We start from the raw sequence: 17,493 nt of genomic DNA on the forward strand, positions 1-17,493 counted from the left end.
AAGGCACGCAGACTCAGCAGAACCATGTGCCATTTCTACAAATATTATAACAAGTAAAGTCAACTGAGTGTGCAGAGACACACAGAGTGAGCAGAGTGTTCATCACCCTCTGCTTCCTGATTGGGGGAGGAAGCAAGTGGCCAGCTGCCTCTAGCTGTGCCCCGGCCTTCTACACCACCATGTACAATGTCCTGTCAAGTTGTATCAGGGCATTTTATCACAACAAAAAAAGTAACTAAAATATGTGGCAAAACAAACAGCAATACTGTAACTTTTAAACTGTAAAATTTTAATATAGGAATTGCCATTCTTTCTAATCCATTTCAAAGTGATCAAAAATTTTATAAAAATATGAATAACTTTAAAAATAATAATGTAGTGGGCTCATTATATTTTTTTAATGTAGTCAACTTCAAGTGTGTGTGAGAGGTAGGGTAGGTGTGGCGACACACACAGCACAAAGGTATTCTAGCAGAGCAGACTTTGCCTTAATACACTAAAGATTAGGCACACCCACATGGGGGAAGGAGCCTGGTGTCTCTTTTGAGGTCTCATGCCCCACCTGCTCCTCACAGGGAAGCATCTTGTTCATGACTGGCTCCACATTACTATCAGTAGAGCCTTGTGTTGCTATGACCACAGCTCAGTTGGCTGCAACAGTCTCTCAATTCATTTCTCTCTTGCTCACACATTAATTTTGAGCCACACTCTGGCCATGCTGGTGTGACTCACATTTCCATTGTTCCTCTGCCAGGCTTAGTGGCATGCTTGTATCCCCAGCTCTTCAGGGGCCTGAGTCAGGAAGGTCCCAAGTTCAAAACGGCAGTGAACAGAATGAGTTCACTGCTGGCCTGAGCAACTCCATAAGACCCTATCCCAAAATAGACAATACAAATAAGAAAGGCTAGAGATGGCCCCCGGGGGCGCAAAGAGACCCCTTGTTTTACATCAGTAGGGCAGAGCAGCCAGGGAATTCTTTGTCCATCCCAGCTTGAGGCCTGGCTTGGTGGGCAAAGCTGATTTATGCTAGGTCACTTCAGAATCAATCAAATCCCACCCAGGCAGAGCAGCTGGGGAGGAGACCTGTGTTCAGCCATGCCATGGGTACAATGGGAAGGACGCCACAGACCTGCCCTCCGCCCCGTGGCACAGCTGGGCCATGCCGTAGGTATGCACAGCCACACCTACTACCATGCAGCACGGCATAAGAAGAGAAGACAGACAGACAGCCATGGGCCTCCATGTCACCCAGCACATGTGGGTCACAGACATCCACTTGCTTGAGGATGTTACCCAGGGACCCACCAGCCGCAGCAGCCTGGAGAGGGAGCCACCAGCTTCCAAGCATGTGGAGGACAGGGGGAAGGACAGAAGTGGGACAGTTTGAGCATCCTGAGAGAGGAACTGCAGATGAGGTAGGAGTGGTAAACCCTGTCAGAATGTTTGTAACTCAGTCTTCTTTATTCACCTTGAACTGTTTAATTTAACTGTTGCCAACTTTCTTACCTCTGTACTGATGGTATAAAAAAGTCACTTACCTTCTGAAAGTCTGAAATAAGTCTTTACATTTTTTACTAGCCATAGCTAGCTTCAATTTAATTGAAATTTTAAAAAACAAGCCCATAATCTAAAGAAAGCAGCTGCTGGTTCAGTTACAGAGAGAAATACACTAACAGTCTTGTGGTTCCTCAGTTAAGAGCACTAGTTTCTCTTCCAAGGGACCGGGTTCGAGTCCCAGCAGCTATGAGACAGCTTACAACTGTTTATAACTTAAGGTCCGTGGGATCCAAACCCTCTCTGGCCTCCTCGGCAGCAGACATGTACATAGGCATACAGGCAGGCATATATATAAGATTTTATTCTTTAGAGTTGTAGGGGCTGGAATGGCTTCTCAACAGTGAAGAGCATGGAGTGCCGCTCTTCCAGAAGCCCTGGGTAACAATCTCGGCACCCCCAACGGTACCTCAGACCAGCCAGTTCCAGGATATTCATGCCTTCCACATGAATATCATACATATGTAGTGCATAGACAGGGACACAGACAAGCACACACACACACACACACACACACACACAATAAACAAATTATCCATTTCTGTGTGAGCTTACTTGCATAACTGTCTCACTGATGGCAAAAGAGCCCTGCACAGCCCTTTCTACTCACACTGTTAAATTAAGTCAACTGTGGAACCTGATGGGAAAGTATGAGGAAACACTTTGCTGGAATATTTAAGTGCTGTTCAAAAACAAGATCCAAACATTACCATGAAAAAATACAATTGTTTCATTTGGGTTCTTTTATTTTTTGTTTTTCCATCCAAATTCTGTGTGATGTGGAAGATAAAGGATCCACTGAAAATACTAATGTAAATACTGGAAACAGTTTCAAGGCTCCCCATAATTTGACTGAGAAGTGTCTGCTGATACTGCAAACTAGGAAAGGAGGACACTGGGGGGCATCTTCCCTTTATCATATTAGTCAGAGGCATGAAAGTTGAGTGAGCGGCATACGCCCACATCAGAACTCCTAATCTTCCAAACAAGTTGTAATGGCTACTTTTCACTCAGATTCATTCCCTCAGTTCCCCAAAGAAACAGCTATGAGCCTGTTCCGGCTCCATCTCCATCCTAGCCCCTTGCTCTCTGCCACTAACAATAAACAGAACACTGCAGCACCTTGTCTGCCCATCTGTCTTACCAATATGAGCACACTAAGTCAAGAAATGTACTTGGTGAGACTGTTTAAAGTCTTCCTCAAGCGTATCAGTGATCTCGCTGCTACAGTAAATATTCATAACGCATTACTGCAGGGTGCACAGTACAGAATAGACCAGTGGTTCTCAACCTTCCTAACACTGTGACCTTTGAATACAGCTCTTGTGGGGCCTCCCAACCATAATATTATTTCATAAAATTACTTCATAACTATAATTTTGATACTGTTATAATCATAATATAAATATCTGATATGAAGCAATATGACCTACAAGCCCCAGAGGGGTGACAACCAAGGTTGAGAAACGCTGGTACAGAGGACAGAGAGAGGTGACTCCTAGGTATTGGGGACACTCCAATCCCACTGACTTAGTTCCCTTATCAGTGAAATGGAAATACTGACAGAACCTTGGCTGCTTTGAGAATCCAATGAATCGATACAAGCAGAGACTCCAATGGTACTGTTCTTAACTGCCAAGCCCAGCCCACTGCTCCAGCAGATTATAGGACAGAAGCCCCTAACAGCCTCTGAGGACAGCTAACAGATGGCAACAGGTCTGTTCTGACAGCCCCAGGAAAGAGCACAAACCAAAGAGCAGCTACTGTGCCGATTCTTATTTTCCCTATGCAAAGTAAGGTGATGGTGACGATGTGTCACCATAAAAAATGCTAGGTGTGTGTAATGTATATGGTACGCACAATGAAGGGTGTAGAGTGTGTGTGTGTATGTGTGTGTGTGTGTGTGTGTGTGTGTGTGTGTGTGTGTGTGTGTTTTCAAGTTGTTTCTCTTGGGTATCTATCACAGCTACAAGAGAAGTCTGACTCACACAAGAATTTGTATACTTGGTCACAAAATCAGAAGCACTGATCATACTAGCTTCACATCCTGAGCACTAGTTTCACTTAATGGCCTAAATTATTTGGTGCTCCTTCTTCTAAACCTTTGTAAAAGTAATGTCTTTAACGTGAATCATTCAGAAGTAATGCTGTGTGTGTGTTCTTAAATACTAAACCTAGAGCCAAGCATCCTGAGCCAGTACCCTATCATTACTCAGTCACCACACACCTGTCTATTAGCCACTCATCCCACCCTCATTCCTCACGCACCCCTTTCTCTCTCCCATCTTCCCCATGCCCAAACCCTATTTTAGAGATGGATACCACTTAGCCCTAGGGCAGCTTCATACATAGCAGAAAATTACTCTGAACTCACGAAAGAATCGGATTATAGGCCAGCCACACATGCCAAGCCTCTTTAATGTCTATTTTGAGAAAGAGTCTCAATAATTTACCCAATCACTCCGTGGCTTAGGCAGGCCTTGAACTTGTGGTCCTTTTCTGTCAGTCCCCCGAGTACCTACAACCATAGGCCTGAGGCATCAGGTTAGGCAAGCACTTGTTTTTGATTCCACTACTTTCCAAAGGCTAACAATAGGCACTGCTTGCCCTATTCCAGAGAGCAAGACAGGTAGTTAGTACATTGGTACTTAATAATCATACATGCTGAATATTTTATGATGCTTAAAAAAATGGGACAAATTTCAAGAAAAAAAAACACATAAAAGACAGGTAAACTATGAATATCTGTATTTTTTTTAATCTGTACTTAACAGTATGCTGCTTTTAAGTTGTAAATCTTACAAATATCAATGTTAATAAAATATTTTAACTAGTGGAGTTTGGTGGCATATGCCTTTACTCTCAGCTTCTTGGAGACAGAACTCAGCAGATTTCTGTGGGTCTGAAGACAGCAAGACTATGTACAAGCCAATCAGGGCTACGTAGTGAGACCCTGTCTCAATATTGTATACACATATTCTAAGTATATACGTATAGTGTGTGTGTGTGTGCTCATGTGTGTGTGTGTGTGCTCATGTGTGTGTGTGTGCTCATGTATGTGCATGTGCTCATGTGTGTGTGTGCTCATGTGTGTGTGCTCATGTGTGTGTGTGTGTGTGTGTGTGTGTGTAATGGATATGCACATTTTCTAACAACTGCAGTTGATCTGGATCAAAATGCCAAGAAGCAATTAACAAGCTATCAATTTTAATTATCATGTTACATTAACATCAACATTTTTGGATACTGGTTTTAAAGTAAATTGTCATCAAACAAAGCCAAGAGAATGAGAAACAGGGTAAAGTATCTTTCAAGCTTCGGCTTTCCACAGGAAATGTTACTTCCGCGAATAGATGTGATGAGGTGAGCGGATGAGACACAAATGCATACTATAATCTGAAAACAAGCTAACACGCACAAAAGGAACTTACCTTAAACAGTGTCACAGTGATTTCAATGTTTTCAGGAACAGGCCAAACAACAACACCTCGATATGGATTTTTTATTCCAGGTTGCCAGCTGTGAGCCTACCAGAATAGAAATAAGAGCTTCAGTGATGAAGTACAAAAGTCAGCAACCTAATTTGCTCCCAACTAGGGTTCTACAGTCTCCCTGAAACAAAGATCACTGTCTCTAAGTAAGCCTCCATGTCCTACCACACACGTGACAAGTGGCACAGAAATGAGGCGTCCTGTATTCTTAAAGGCTATTTCCAGTCACGGAAAACTTCAGCTAGGAGTAATGTTTTAAAAATGATTTTTGTGACTAAGAAGTTTAAGGCAAATTTATTCCTTATAAAGAAAATCTCGAGTCTGCAGAGATGGCTCAGTGGTTAAGAACACAGGCTGCTCTTCCAGAGAGCCTGGGTTCGATTTCCAACACACACATGGTGGCTCACAACCATCCAGTTCCAGGGGATCCAATGCCTTCATGGGCTCCGCGCCTCAAGTGGTGTACAACACACATGCAGACAGGACACCGATACACACAATCTTAAAAAAGGAAAACTTAGCAGGATCCAGCCATGTGTCTGGGTCTCAGCAACTCAGGATGCCAAGGCTCCAGAAAGAGTTAGACAAAGGTGCACCTGGGAGGGGGAGGGGCTGGCGGGAGTGGGAGGGAGGTCCCACCACACATTTTGTATTTGAGTTCTTTTCCCCTAAACTGCAATGCTTCTTATTTAGGTGAAATAGTTCCAGATTATGTTTCTAAATCTTCTCATTTTGGGAGTGTTTTACTATAAACCTTGATTACCAAAATTCCCTTGGAGACATCACCACCCAAATTATAAAGAACATCACCACTTCCTCTTGTGCTGAAGGGAGATGGCATGCCAGGAAGGGCTAGAAAATTTTCATCTTTATGTGCTGCAAAAATAACTGTTGGTGGATGTGTCTGAAGAAGATAGTAACAGCTAACAATTAAATAGTACTTTCAATGTGTCCGTCAAACTAAGAACTGACTATGTTAGACTCGTCGCCCTGGATAAGAATCCTTCCTAGAGGGAACCCTCTGGCTCACTGCCTCGATCACAGGCTTATCTGCCGCGGTGCACAAACTACTCCATTACCTAAGCAGTGTGTTAAAGTGGCGCACACATGTCATGGATACAGGGGTCAGAGGAGAGCAGTATCTTCAGCAGTCGGAGGTGGTTTCTCGGAAGCGCTGACTCCTGAGAGGAGCCTGAAGAGTGCTCTGAGGGTGGACAGTAACTCGCTGGAGCGCACGCACGTGTGTGCTGAGGTAACGTGGCAGGAGAGCGAGAGGCGGAGATGATGCCAGAAAGACAGTGGAGGCCCAGCTGGTAAGTCCTCCCAACCCTCTGAAGAGCCTTTTACTTTACATGAGACATGGGGCCATTGGAAAGTCTGAAGCAGAGGGACATGATCTAAGTGTGTTTAAGCTGACTCATTTTAGCCAATGTGTCTAAAACAGGCTTCACACACAAGAGGAAATAATTAGGAAAGCACTAACCCAGAGAGAGCTGAGGGAGGCAAGGGCAGAGTAGCCAGGCTCTGGGTATACAGTGCTTTACTTTATAGACAGCAAGACCTACTGTTTTATGTATGAGAGACTGAAAGGAGCTGAAGTTGATGGTCAAGCTGTTTTGCCACTGAGGAGCCAGGAAAAAAAATGCTGTTAATGTATATGAGGCAAGGGCAAACTCTGGAGCTGTTTTACACACATCAAATCCCACTATTAGATATAAGTACAGGTGTTCAAATGGCAAGCTCAACCTAAGTATCTGCTATAAACCTGGGGACTATTAGTATACAGACTATTATGTTTTAAGAATGGATATGATCTTAGGACAGTGGGAATAGATAAAGAATAAGAAGTCTGGGTTGGGACACCGGAAGCCCCAGGCATCACCAAGAGGAACAAGTGAATGGTGGAGAGACGGAGAGAGGAGGTGTGCATGGTGAAGAGGGGCAGAGCTGGGGAGTCGGGAGTAGGAACAGCCTGATGTGAGCAGCTGGTGATGCCACCTAAGGCCTGCGCTGACACTAGCACCATGTCTGTTACCACTAAAGACCAATCAGATGCCCTGGTCTCGGCTGCTGCCTGGGGCCATGCTGATGTCTGAGGGCTGTGCAGAGCTAGCCCACCCTTACCTGGCATCACAGGGAAGGTGGCTCCAGAGACATGATAGCAGAAGAACTGGCTCTGTCCCCACTGGCTGCAGTACTTGGGAGAATGGCACTGCACCCTCGCCCAGGAAGCATAGTGAAGCTGTCCCGGGGGTGTGAGTAGAAAAGAGCTGGCCCAGACACTTGTCTGCCGTGTAGCGGTGTGGGCAAGGGAAAGATGCTCTCTTCCCTCTCCTCTTCCCTCTCCTCTTCCCCCTCCCTCCCTACACATAGCAGTCGGGAGAGCAGGCTGAGGTTATGAGAGCAGAGAGCTGGCCCAGCCCTTGCCAGCTGCAGAACTCTAAGAGAGCAGACCCTGTTCCTCACCAGGCAACACCCTGGTGGCATGGGTGCGGGTGAGCTGGCCCTGAGAATATGAGAGCGGAGAGCTGGCTCTGCCCCTTGCTGGCTGGGGCAGTGCTGGAGAAATCACCTTGGTGGTGCGTGTTGTGGATACGGGTGGGTTGAACAACTCACATACCACTGAGGCCTAGATCCAGGACTCACTGGCCCACCCCAACATCTACTCCATCAATAAAGTACTGGAGCGCATGAAGAGACTGGTTCTACAAATCCAACGCTGAGCATTTCTATGACGCAGGTCAACAGGAGGATATCCAAGAGGAGGCGCAGTGGAGACCCAGTACTGAGAGTGCAGCAGAAACCAGAGGCCCAAACCACACCAGTGACTCATTGCAATGAATCTTTGCAAGCAAAAAAGTGTGAATAAAAGGGTGTATATACTAAGGGACACACTGTGATCCACTACAGCTTCTACAAGATTTTTTCCTTTTGGTGGAGAGGTTGCCGGGGCAGAGGGGAAGTATGGGGGGGGGGGCAGAAAGATATGTGGGATTGCTGTGCATGATGTGAAATTTACAAAGAATCAAAAAAGAAAGAAAGAAAGAAAGAAAGAAACCATCAAAAATAAGTTAGACATGAAGATAAACATCAATTAAAAGAAAATGGTTTCCTAAACCGACACCAGAGGGAGAATCCAGACCCAGTGGAACTGAGGTTACATCTGGCCCATCCTAATGACCAACCATATCCTTGATTCACACAATAGGAAGAAGACCTAGTCCCTAAAGACTTACATCCTATGTATGACAGAGATAAAAAGTGGAACCTAGTAAATGGGCAGAGTGAGGAGTTGGGGCTTCTGGCATTTCCTCAGGTTTCTTCAGAAGCATGATCTTCCGAAGGGTTTTTCATTCCTCAGCTTAGGATCAGACAAAATTACAAGCTTGACCAACCCACAAGAAATGCTTTAAATGAAGGACAGAAGCATGGTGATTCCCAAGATGGAGGAAACCACAGCTTCCTCACTTTCTATCCAGCAGAAGAAGGATCAAACTTAAAGCTCTGGCTTCCCAACATCCTGAGAACAAGCAAGATACTAATAATGTCAGTCAGTCTCCCCACGAGGCTAACGGTCGGTGCTCCTTCACATCCTCACCTAACTATCACTCTAGGTGAACACAGACCAGGAAACTCTAAAGGAGAAGAAATCAGGGATACTCAAAGTGGTAAACCAGGAAGGTGGGGTAGAGGGCTTATCTCAGAAGCACAGAACCTGCAAACTAGGAAGGTGGGATGGAGAGCTCGTCTTGCAAGCGGAGAACCTGCATTTGTTCTATAGAACCCTTTAAAACTGGCAGGTATGGTTGTACAAAGTTGTAATCCCAGAGCTGGGGAGGCAGAGACAGGAACATCCGTGGGCCTCACTGACCAGCTAATCTAATCTAATTAGTGACCCCCAGGCCTTGCTTCAAAGAAGAGATTCCTAACAAGGACACACGAAAACATTCCTTGGCCTCTTCAAGTATGCACACACATATGTACACACACACACACACACCCATGCATGCACAGATTTTTAAAAACTGGATCAGAAAAGACAGCTCAGTAAGGTACTTACTGCAGAAGTACATGACCTGAGTTACATACTCAGCACACACAACAACAACAAAACTCAGGTGTAGTGATGTATGTCTATAACCTAACACACACCAGGCATTTATGTTTTCTAGGATCTTACTAACTCACAAAGAGGTAATGCTAGACTCTAAAGTTAGGTAGTTAGGTAGGTAGATAGGTGGGTGGGTGGGTGGGTGGGTGGATGGATGGATGGATGGATGGATGGTAGACAGACAAATAGATAGATAGATAGATAGATAGATAGATAGATAGATAGACAAACAGACAGACAGACAGACTGATAGAATTATACTAAACCAAGGAAACTAAGTTTAAGAAAGAAAAAGACAGAGAGAGACAGAGAAAGACAGAGAGACAAAAAAAACAGAGACAGAAAGATAGAGAGACAGAGAAAGACAGAGAGACGGGGGGAGAGAACACCACATCCTTGGTCAATATCAGTGTTCTAAGAAACTTGGTCAGTTTTCCTGCACATGTAGAAGTATTCACTGTCTTCCCATAGTTAGCAAAGGTTTTACCCTATAGCTGATGACTGTAACTACTTAATCATTTGCCAACATCCCAGCATAGCTAAGGGATTAGGACTCATTACTCATCTCTGTATACAGTTTTCCTTTCTTACTTGTTAAGTCACATATATCAACATATTTTGGTACCTTTCAAAGGCAGGCCTGGGGAAAATGTAACTCTACTTAGGATAGTGTGATGGTAGTATTGAATGTGAACTTGACACAACTTGGATCACCTGGGAATAGCCTTAGGAATTATGCAGATTAGGTTAGCCTAAGAGCAGCACATCTGTGGGAGATCTGACCCTGTGGACAGCACACTCCCTGAGCATGGCCTTGGACTGTGTAACAGTGAAGAAAGCTTAGAAAGCAAGTAGACAGAATGATTTCATTCATTTCTCTGTTCTTGACTCTGGGTGTGATATGCATTTCTGCCTTGATTCCCCCTCAGTGGTAGACTGTAACTTGGAGCTGCAAACTTAAAAAATGTTTCAGAATATCTAAAACAGTAAAAGAAATGAAACTTGAACAAGTACTAACTCTATAAAACACACTGATTTTTCTAATTATTTCAAGTCACACCCATCTAAAAGACTGGTACTTACTCTTCAGAATTAAAATGTTTCACTGAGCGGGTAGGGAGATAGGTAACATGCATGCCATGAAAGACTGTGGACCTAAGAGTTAAGCAAGCCAGCACCTCGGTAAATGCCCAAAGGATGTGGCACCTGCCTGGAATCCAGGAACTTGGGAAGAGAACCCTGGAGCAGACCAGACTAGTCCAATCAGCAAGCTCTGGGTCTGAGTGAGAGATCCTGCCTCCATATACAAGATGAAGCACAATCCCTATGTGAAAATGCTCTATGTGCACACATGCATTGTGCAGACACAATTGCTCCCATGTATTTAAAATCACACATATACAAACTCTCACAGCAAAAAGTTTCACTAAAATCTCCACATTATACTCCACTAAACTGGTATTTTACAATTTTTTTAAAGATTTATTTATTAATGTATTATATATAAGTACACTGTAGCTGTCTTCAGACACATCAGAAGAGGGTATCAGATCCCATTACAGATGGTTGTGAGCCACCACGTGGTTGCTGGGATTTGAACTCAGGACCTCTGGAAGAGCAGTCAGTGCTCTTAACCACTGAGCCATCTCTCCAGCCCTATTTTGCAAATTTTAAAAATGCATCTACCCATATGTTTCATATGCCATCTATTAAACAATTTTACTATTGCCAACAACCTCCACTAAGTAACTCTCCACAGATGAGTTGTGAGGGCACACTTCTGAAAGGCTCAGTCACCACATAAGGCTGTAGAGGTGACAGAAACAGTAAAACTCTAGTAAGAATTTTAAAGCTCTGGTTTCCCTTTGGAATTCTTAAACCTCTCTGCAAACTTCAATTTCTACTTAGAAAATAGGAATTTAGACAAGTAAAAATTAATATGCTATATTTTCTTTTTGTTTATCACAACTGCACAGATGCTACTGTCACATACCCTGAAAAGTTATTTATGTCTATGTTTACAAATCAATTACAGCCTGACAAAGTCTGTTATAAATGTCATTACTGGAGAAGTCAGAAAAGCTTCATATTGTGTTAATTGCCCATACTAATTATTTTAACCAAATGAATCTGCAATGAGCTCTCTAAATAGTTAGCTATAAAATATACATGTACCAACAGAAAATGAGCAATTAACTGGGAATTAAGCTTTAAATTAAAAAGGCAAATGTGCCTTATTATGTACTACCTAATTTAACAGTCAGTATAATGGCTTATCTGAGTGTCAGCTTTAAATTTCCTTATTTAGCTATTATACATCATTTTAAAAACATTTCCATAAGTGCACACTACACACACACACACACACACACACACACACACACAAATGCTGTTACAAGCTTAAAATGTCAGCTCCCATAAACTGTTATGCACCTCCAATGTTCCAAGAAAGGCATAAATTCCAAAGCATAGTAACCTCTGAGGGACAGGGTTCCAGGACACACAAACCCACAGGTGTTTAAGATTTATATAAATGGTATACTGTTTCTATATGGCCTGTGCATTGGTTCCCTGGTATTTTAAATCATCTCTAGACATTCACAATCCCCAGTCTACATGGAGCTGCGTGAGAACTTGTTGATCTACTGCACTGCTTAGTTAGGGAGTGATGAAGGACGCTCTAGATACAGGCAAGACTGCTGCTTTTCTTCTTTCTTCCCTTTTTTAGGTTTCACAAAACCAGACTGGAGCACTCCTAAATACAGAGAACACAGAGAGCTGACTGCATAACCAAGGACCTTGAATAACATTAAAACTGAGAAATAAACAGAATAAAAAGTAATTTCTTCTAGAAAACACTAGCTTCTGAGAAAATTAACCTGCATCCTCAAGTTTAAATTCCATTACCTAGATTCAAACAGAATCTGATACCATATGAGAAAGAATCTTCCTTCTATAAAACTTCCTTCAACTGTAATATACCATTAAATAAAGGTTATTCAATATCAACGATGTGTATATTCTGAACTGACCTACAACCTGAAGTATTTTATCATTTGTTGTACTTTCATAACTCTTATAAAATAACTGCTAGCTGACCGCCAAATGAATGAAGTGCTAACAGTGCCTACTCTGAAGACTACAGACATAGACTCCTCGACTGCACTTAAGGACAACTCTATTCTGGTCAGTTAGTTAGTTCCACAATGGCAAGTACTGCGTTCTTTCTTAGAACTCCTTCTCATATGGAAACAGGTAAGACAGTATCCAAACTACAACGCCCCCAAACTACATATAGGTGTCTTGAAGAAAATACTGTTCATGACATGAAGCTTCAGCTCCTATATTGCTGGCAGGAGTCTTTGGCAATTTCCTGTGCACACATGTGTGCATGTGTGTGTGTGCATGTTGTATGGGCACTCATATAAGGAGACCAGAGGCTGCAGTCAGCTGTCTTCCCTATCACCCTCTACTTAAACAATGACTCTAGCAATTAACACAGACAAGTGAAAGAAAGACCATACCCAGAGGACTGAGTAATTAACTAACTTGTAAGCATATTCACAGGATTGATACTATTCAGCAATAAAACAATGAACTACAGAAGAAAACAAGAGCATGAACTCATCACAAAAACATGGCGCTGAGCAAAGGAGACCATGAATAAAACAGTGGTACACTATATAAAAACTACATAGAATACTATTAAAGCTATTCAGTGCTACACAAAAATACCATTGTAACATTGTTGCACAAAATCAAAAATAGGTAAAATTAGTCTTTATTGAGAGAAAAAAAAATCAAAACCGTGCTGGCCTCTGAGGGTTGGAAACTGCCTGGAAAAGACAGAGAAATTTTATGCTGACAGCAATCTACACTGTGATAGGAGTATTATTTATACAAGCATCAGTATATAGAGCATATTTATTATATATTTATAAGCTATGGTGGTTTGAATAATAGCCCATAGGCTTATATATTTGAATGCTTAGTCACAGGGAACAACTCAAGGTGGGTCTGGGAAGCTTGGGCTTGTTACACTGACGTGGAGCAGGGCTGCTCTGAGTTTTCAAAAGCTTAGCCCAGCGCAGTGTCTCTCGGTTCTTCCTCCAGCACTGCGCCCTTGCCAACAGGCTCCCAGCCATGATGATAATGGACTAAAGTTCTGAAAAGGCAAGCAAGCCCCAGTGTTAAATGCCTTCTTTCATAGAGCTGCCATGGTAATGGTGGTGTCCTGAATAACTAAGGTCTGATTATTTTCAATGCTTAAGTTTTAGCTTAATAAAAATAAAACTGGAGGCCAGATATAATGACACACACTAGTAATCCCAGCACTTGGGGTCACAAAAGATCACAAATTCTACATCAGCCTAAAATACAAAATGAGACCCAGTATCAAAAACAAACAAAACTACCTTGAAAGGGTACTCTTAGTATATTTTTAAATTTTCAACTATCATCTTACAAACTTTTCTTAATAGCCGTCTATCTATATGAAAAACCTAACCTTTAATAAACATGCATACAGCTGTATGCTTACAAAGCATCATGTTTAACATATCTGTACAACTGCTGCTGGACATTTATAGTTCTGCTCTAGTCTCTATGTACAATCAGCTCAGAGAACAAACCAAACTCTTCCAACAGTCAGCTCCTCACAACTGGCCACTCCTTAAGAGTGCTGAGCTCCTCCTCTGAGAATCTGAACAAATTAATTCTGGGGACAAATTTGTAAGTGGTGACTGTTCAGAGCAGACTAACCTTGGAAGACTTCCTTCGGCTTCTTCTTGTCCAAACAACCACCAGTTTATCTGGTTGCCTGTCAAATTAAAAGACAAAGAAAAAAGGAAATTAAATATAACCCGTCTTAAACCAAATTATTAAAGTTTAGTTTTAGAACCTTTAAGAGAACGAAAGTGGTCTGGGGCGGCTCCGTGTGTGAGAAGCTTTCCACACAAGTGCAGGAACCTGATGTCCCATCCCTAGCATTGAGATAAAAGCTGTTGTGGCAGTGTGTCCTGGAGCCCCAGCTAAGGGGCAGATGGGGGATCCCAGGAGCTATCGCCAGCCTAGTCACAAAGATGACGGCAGGTTCTGTGAGCAGCCTGTGTAAAACCTAAGATAAAAGGTGATAGAGACATCAGAGACTGACCTCTGCTTCCATATGAGCACACAGGTGAGTGAGCACATGTGCGTAAGACAGGCACACACCCCACAGGCAGACACACAAAAGTGTGGACTACTTTAGATTACTCAAAGCAGGTAAGCTTCCGTTCTCCTAAATACAGTAGATGCTAAATTCAGATATGATCTCATTGAAATAACTAGTATTCCCTCTGGAGACTTTTCTGGAAAAGTATACCAAATCAATTCTCACGACAAACTAAGCGAAATGAATAGTTAGAACTGACCGTATCTTCAGAAAGCCCAAATCTGTTACCTCCCACAATGCCTCACTGTTTGTGCTTTTAACTAAAGAGAAGCATTCGAAAGGCATTGTGGGTGACACAATTCTGTATCCTCCAAAGAGTGTGGATAACGGATAGCTCAAACGTTTCCATAGCCACCTAATTACCCTCACAGAGCAATGCTGTGCTGAAAAATCTGCACAGAACAAAATATTACCTGTATCTTACAATCTTAATTAGAAAAAAAAAAAGCCAAAGATAAAAACTGAGCAAAACTCTGACAGCCCAGTCTGCAACTGAGACCTTCCAAGACCCTCTTCCCTACTGTCTGCTAATCGAAAGTCAGATAAAATAATGCATCTTTAGCTATTGCAACAAGGTTTTCCTTCATGTTTCTGGAAAACAAGAATATGATTATCAGCTATCTTACATTTTCATTTTTAAAAAATTAGTTAAAAACAAACCTGCAACTACATACATTACAACTAAACTGAAGAGGGGCAGAAATATAGAAAAACCATAAAAGAATAAAGAGAAAAAACAAAGTCACTGACAAACGAGTAATTAAACTGGCAGAAGTAATTAAACTTCTCATTAGCAACAATAGTCCCAGAGACAATGGAGTCCTGATCTGCAAGTGCAAGAGGAAGGCAGCTGCTCTCCTAGAGTTTATGTCCAGCCAAACCATCACTGAAGCTCCACTTAGGACCAGCAGGAGAGGGCAGCTGCTGCCGAGCCTGACCTTGTGCTAATATCCAAATCCACACAAGAGAAGCAGAGAACTGACTCCCACACATGATACAGGTGCACACAAAATACATAATTACAAACATACACACATAATAATGCACAAACGGTTACACATATACAAAGTTAATGCATTTTCAATGTAAAGAGGCAAGATTTGCAGAAACAAACAAAATAAGATAAACGCTAATGTGTGTTTTCTGTGGGACAGAACCTGAACGTTAATTCACACACACACACACACACACACACACACACACACACACACACATACACTATAACACAAAGGTGCAATAGTGAAAACTGTTTGCATAAAAGACTTATTCAAATATACAATGATTCTAATGGTAATTCACTGGGAGCAGTGACCAGGTAATAGGGATGACAAGTTCTATCAAACAGCATTAATCTGAGTCTCAGGACCAACCGAGAACAGACAATAACCTGAAACAAAAACAAAAATAAACACCCTCCTCTCCCTCCACTCTCCCCTTCTCTGTCTCCTGCTGCAGGATATTTGATCACACTGTGAACTCTGAGATTGTGTTATTCACTGAAAAGGTCTGTTTCTAGTTGTGGTGTAGTTCAGCCTTTAATCCCTCTGGTTGGAATACAGACACACCCTTAACACATGACTTTAATCCCAAACAATAAAGGTAAAGTTAGTTTGTAGAAGAAAGCACCTGTTTGAAAATGATGTCTGAGTGGCAAAGTGACGAATCAGAAAGATTTGGCAGAATAGGGTCTGCCCAGCTCTCATGAGAAGAGAAAAAAGTTACTTAAGAAAGAGCAGCTCAGAGAAAGGGGCAGGAGGCAGTGTTACCAGGACAACTGTACAGAGACAGGCTGGAAAGAGAAACCAAGGTGAAGACAGAATGAGCCAGAGTGAGAAGAAACCAGAAGACTAGAACAGATTGCTAGACTTAGTTTGAGGCCAAGCAGAACAAAAAGTTGGAGGCTGGGAGAGAAGCCAGATTGAATCAGTCAACTTGGAGAAGAGTTTGAGCCAGAACAGCTGAGTTAGCCATCCAGAGATCAGAAAAAGCTAGAAAGAGCGAGCTTATTCAGCAGCAAGTCTTGGAGGCTGAAAACATTCTACACCTAAATTAGATTATATGAAGGCCAGAAGCTTCCAGGACTAGGCCTAGGTTAGCAGACAAAGGCCATAAGCCTCAGAGATGACAACTACATCAGGTAAGTAAAAGTTGATCTTTTATAGTTCCCCCTCTCTTCTTCTTCCTCCTCCTCTTCCTCATCCTCCTCCTCCTCTTCTTCCTCCCTCTCTCCTCCTCCCTCCCTTTCCCCTTCACTCTTTTCTCTCTCCCCTCCTCTTCTTGTCCTCTGCTCAATCTCCCCTGAGCAGCTGCAGTTTTAAGATAACCCACTAAGACTGTAAATACATATCTGACCCTGTAGCCTCTAGTCATGCAAGATAACAATCATCTTCCATTGATAAAGCAGCCTGCCGTTGAAATCTGACTTAGCTTCTAACATAACTCTATGTACCTCATAAGCATCTTCTCTACAGCCACATCTCCTTAACATCTTCAGATGTCATGGGGGAAGCCCTGCCTCTATCTCCCTCTTTCCTACCTGATATACTTATTTTGTGGCCTTCTTTGTGGATTTTTTGACCAATTTTTTTATTTCACTTTAACACCTCCACTCTCACACACAATGTCACCACACACAGGCACAAGTTCTCTCTGTCTCTGTCTCTCTCTTTCTGTCTCTCTCTCTCGAGCACACACACGCCCCAAATCTCAGGCAGAGTTACTGGCCCTACTATGTTCCTAGTAAATACCCAAGCCATGCCTCTATTTACATACTTTGTATGTGATATAATACATACTTGTATGTGATATAATATCATTATTTCTATCTCCTCTACCAGACCACACTAGCTGATCAACTTTATCTCCATTACTAGCAAATAATAAAAATCTAGTACAAGGATAAGGCCCAATGAATGTTCATTACTAAAAAATAGGAACCTAAGCTGTATCCAAGAATATCCAAATGGTTAATTATAATGGATGAAATCTAGCCAAAACAAGCAGCAATATAATGTGCCTTCTCTGTAGTTTATGTAAACTTCACAAGGATGTTTACCTTGGCTACACATTGAAACCTCTAGAAAAACCTTTTTAAAATACTGATGCTTCCCTTCCAGCCTTGGAGA

The 17,493-nt window shown here is 42.4% G+C and overlaps 1 protein-coding gene across 4 annotated transcripts in view; it reads right to left on the reverse strand.

Moving 5' to 3' along the window:
• The window catches only part of EHBP1 (EH domain binding protein 1), a 256,389-nt gene that overhangs the window by 211,675 nt on the left and 27,221 nt on the right, over positions 1 to 17,493 (reverse strand). For all 4 annotated transcript variants that reach the window (XM_080916906.1, XM_080916905.1, XM_080916904.1 and 1 more), the window contains exons 3-4: positions 13,918 to 13,975; positions 4,986 to 5,081 (exon numbers count right to left, since the gene is read on the reverse strand). In XM_080916906.1, the coding sequence (XP_080773032.1) occupies positions 4,986 to 5,081; positions 13,918 to 13,975 (154 nt within the window). The remainder of the gene's footprint in view (positions 1 to 4,985; positions 5,082 to 13,917; positions 13,976 to 17,493) is intronic.

Source organism: Micromys minutus, assembly GCF_963924665.1.
Source record: "Micromys minutus genome assembly, chromosome: 1".
NCBI lineage: Eukaryota > Metazoa > Chordata > Mammalia > Rodentia > Muridae > Micromys > Micromys minutus.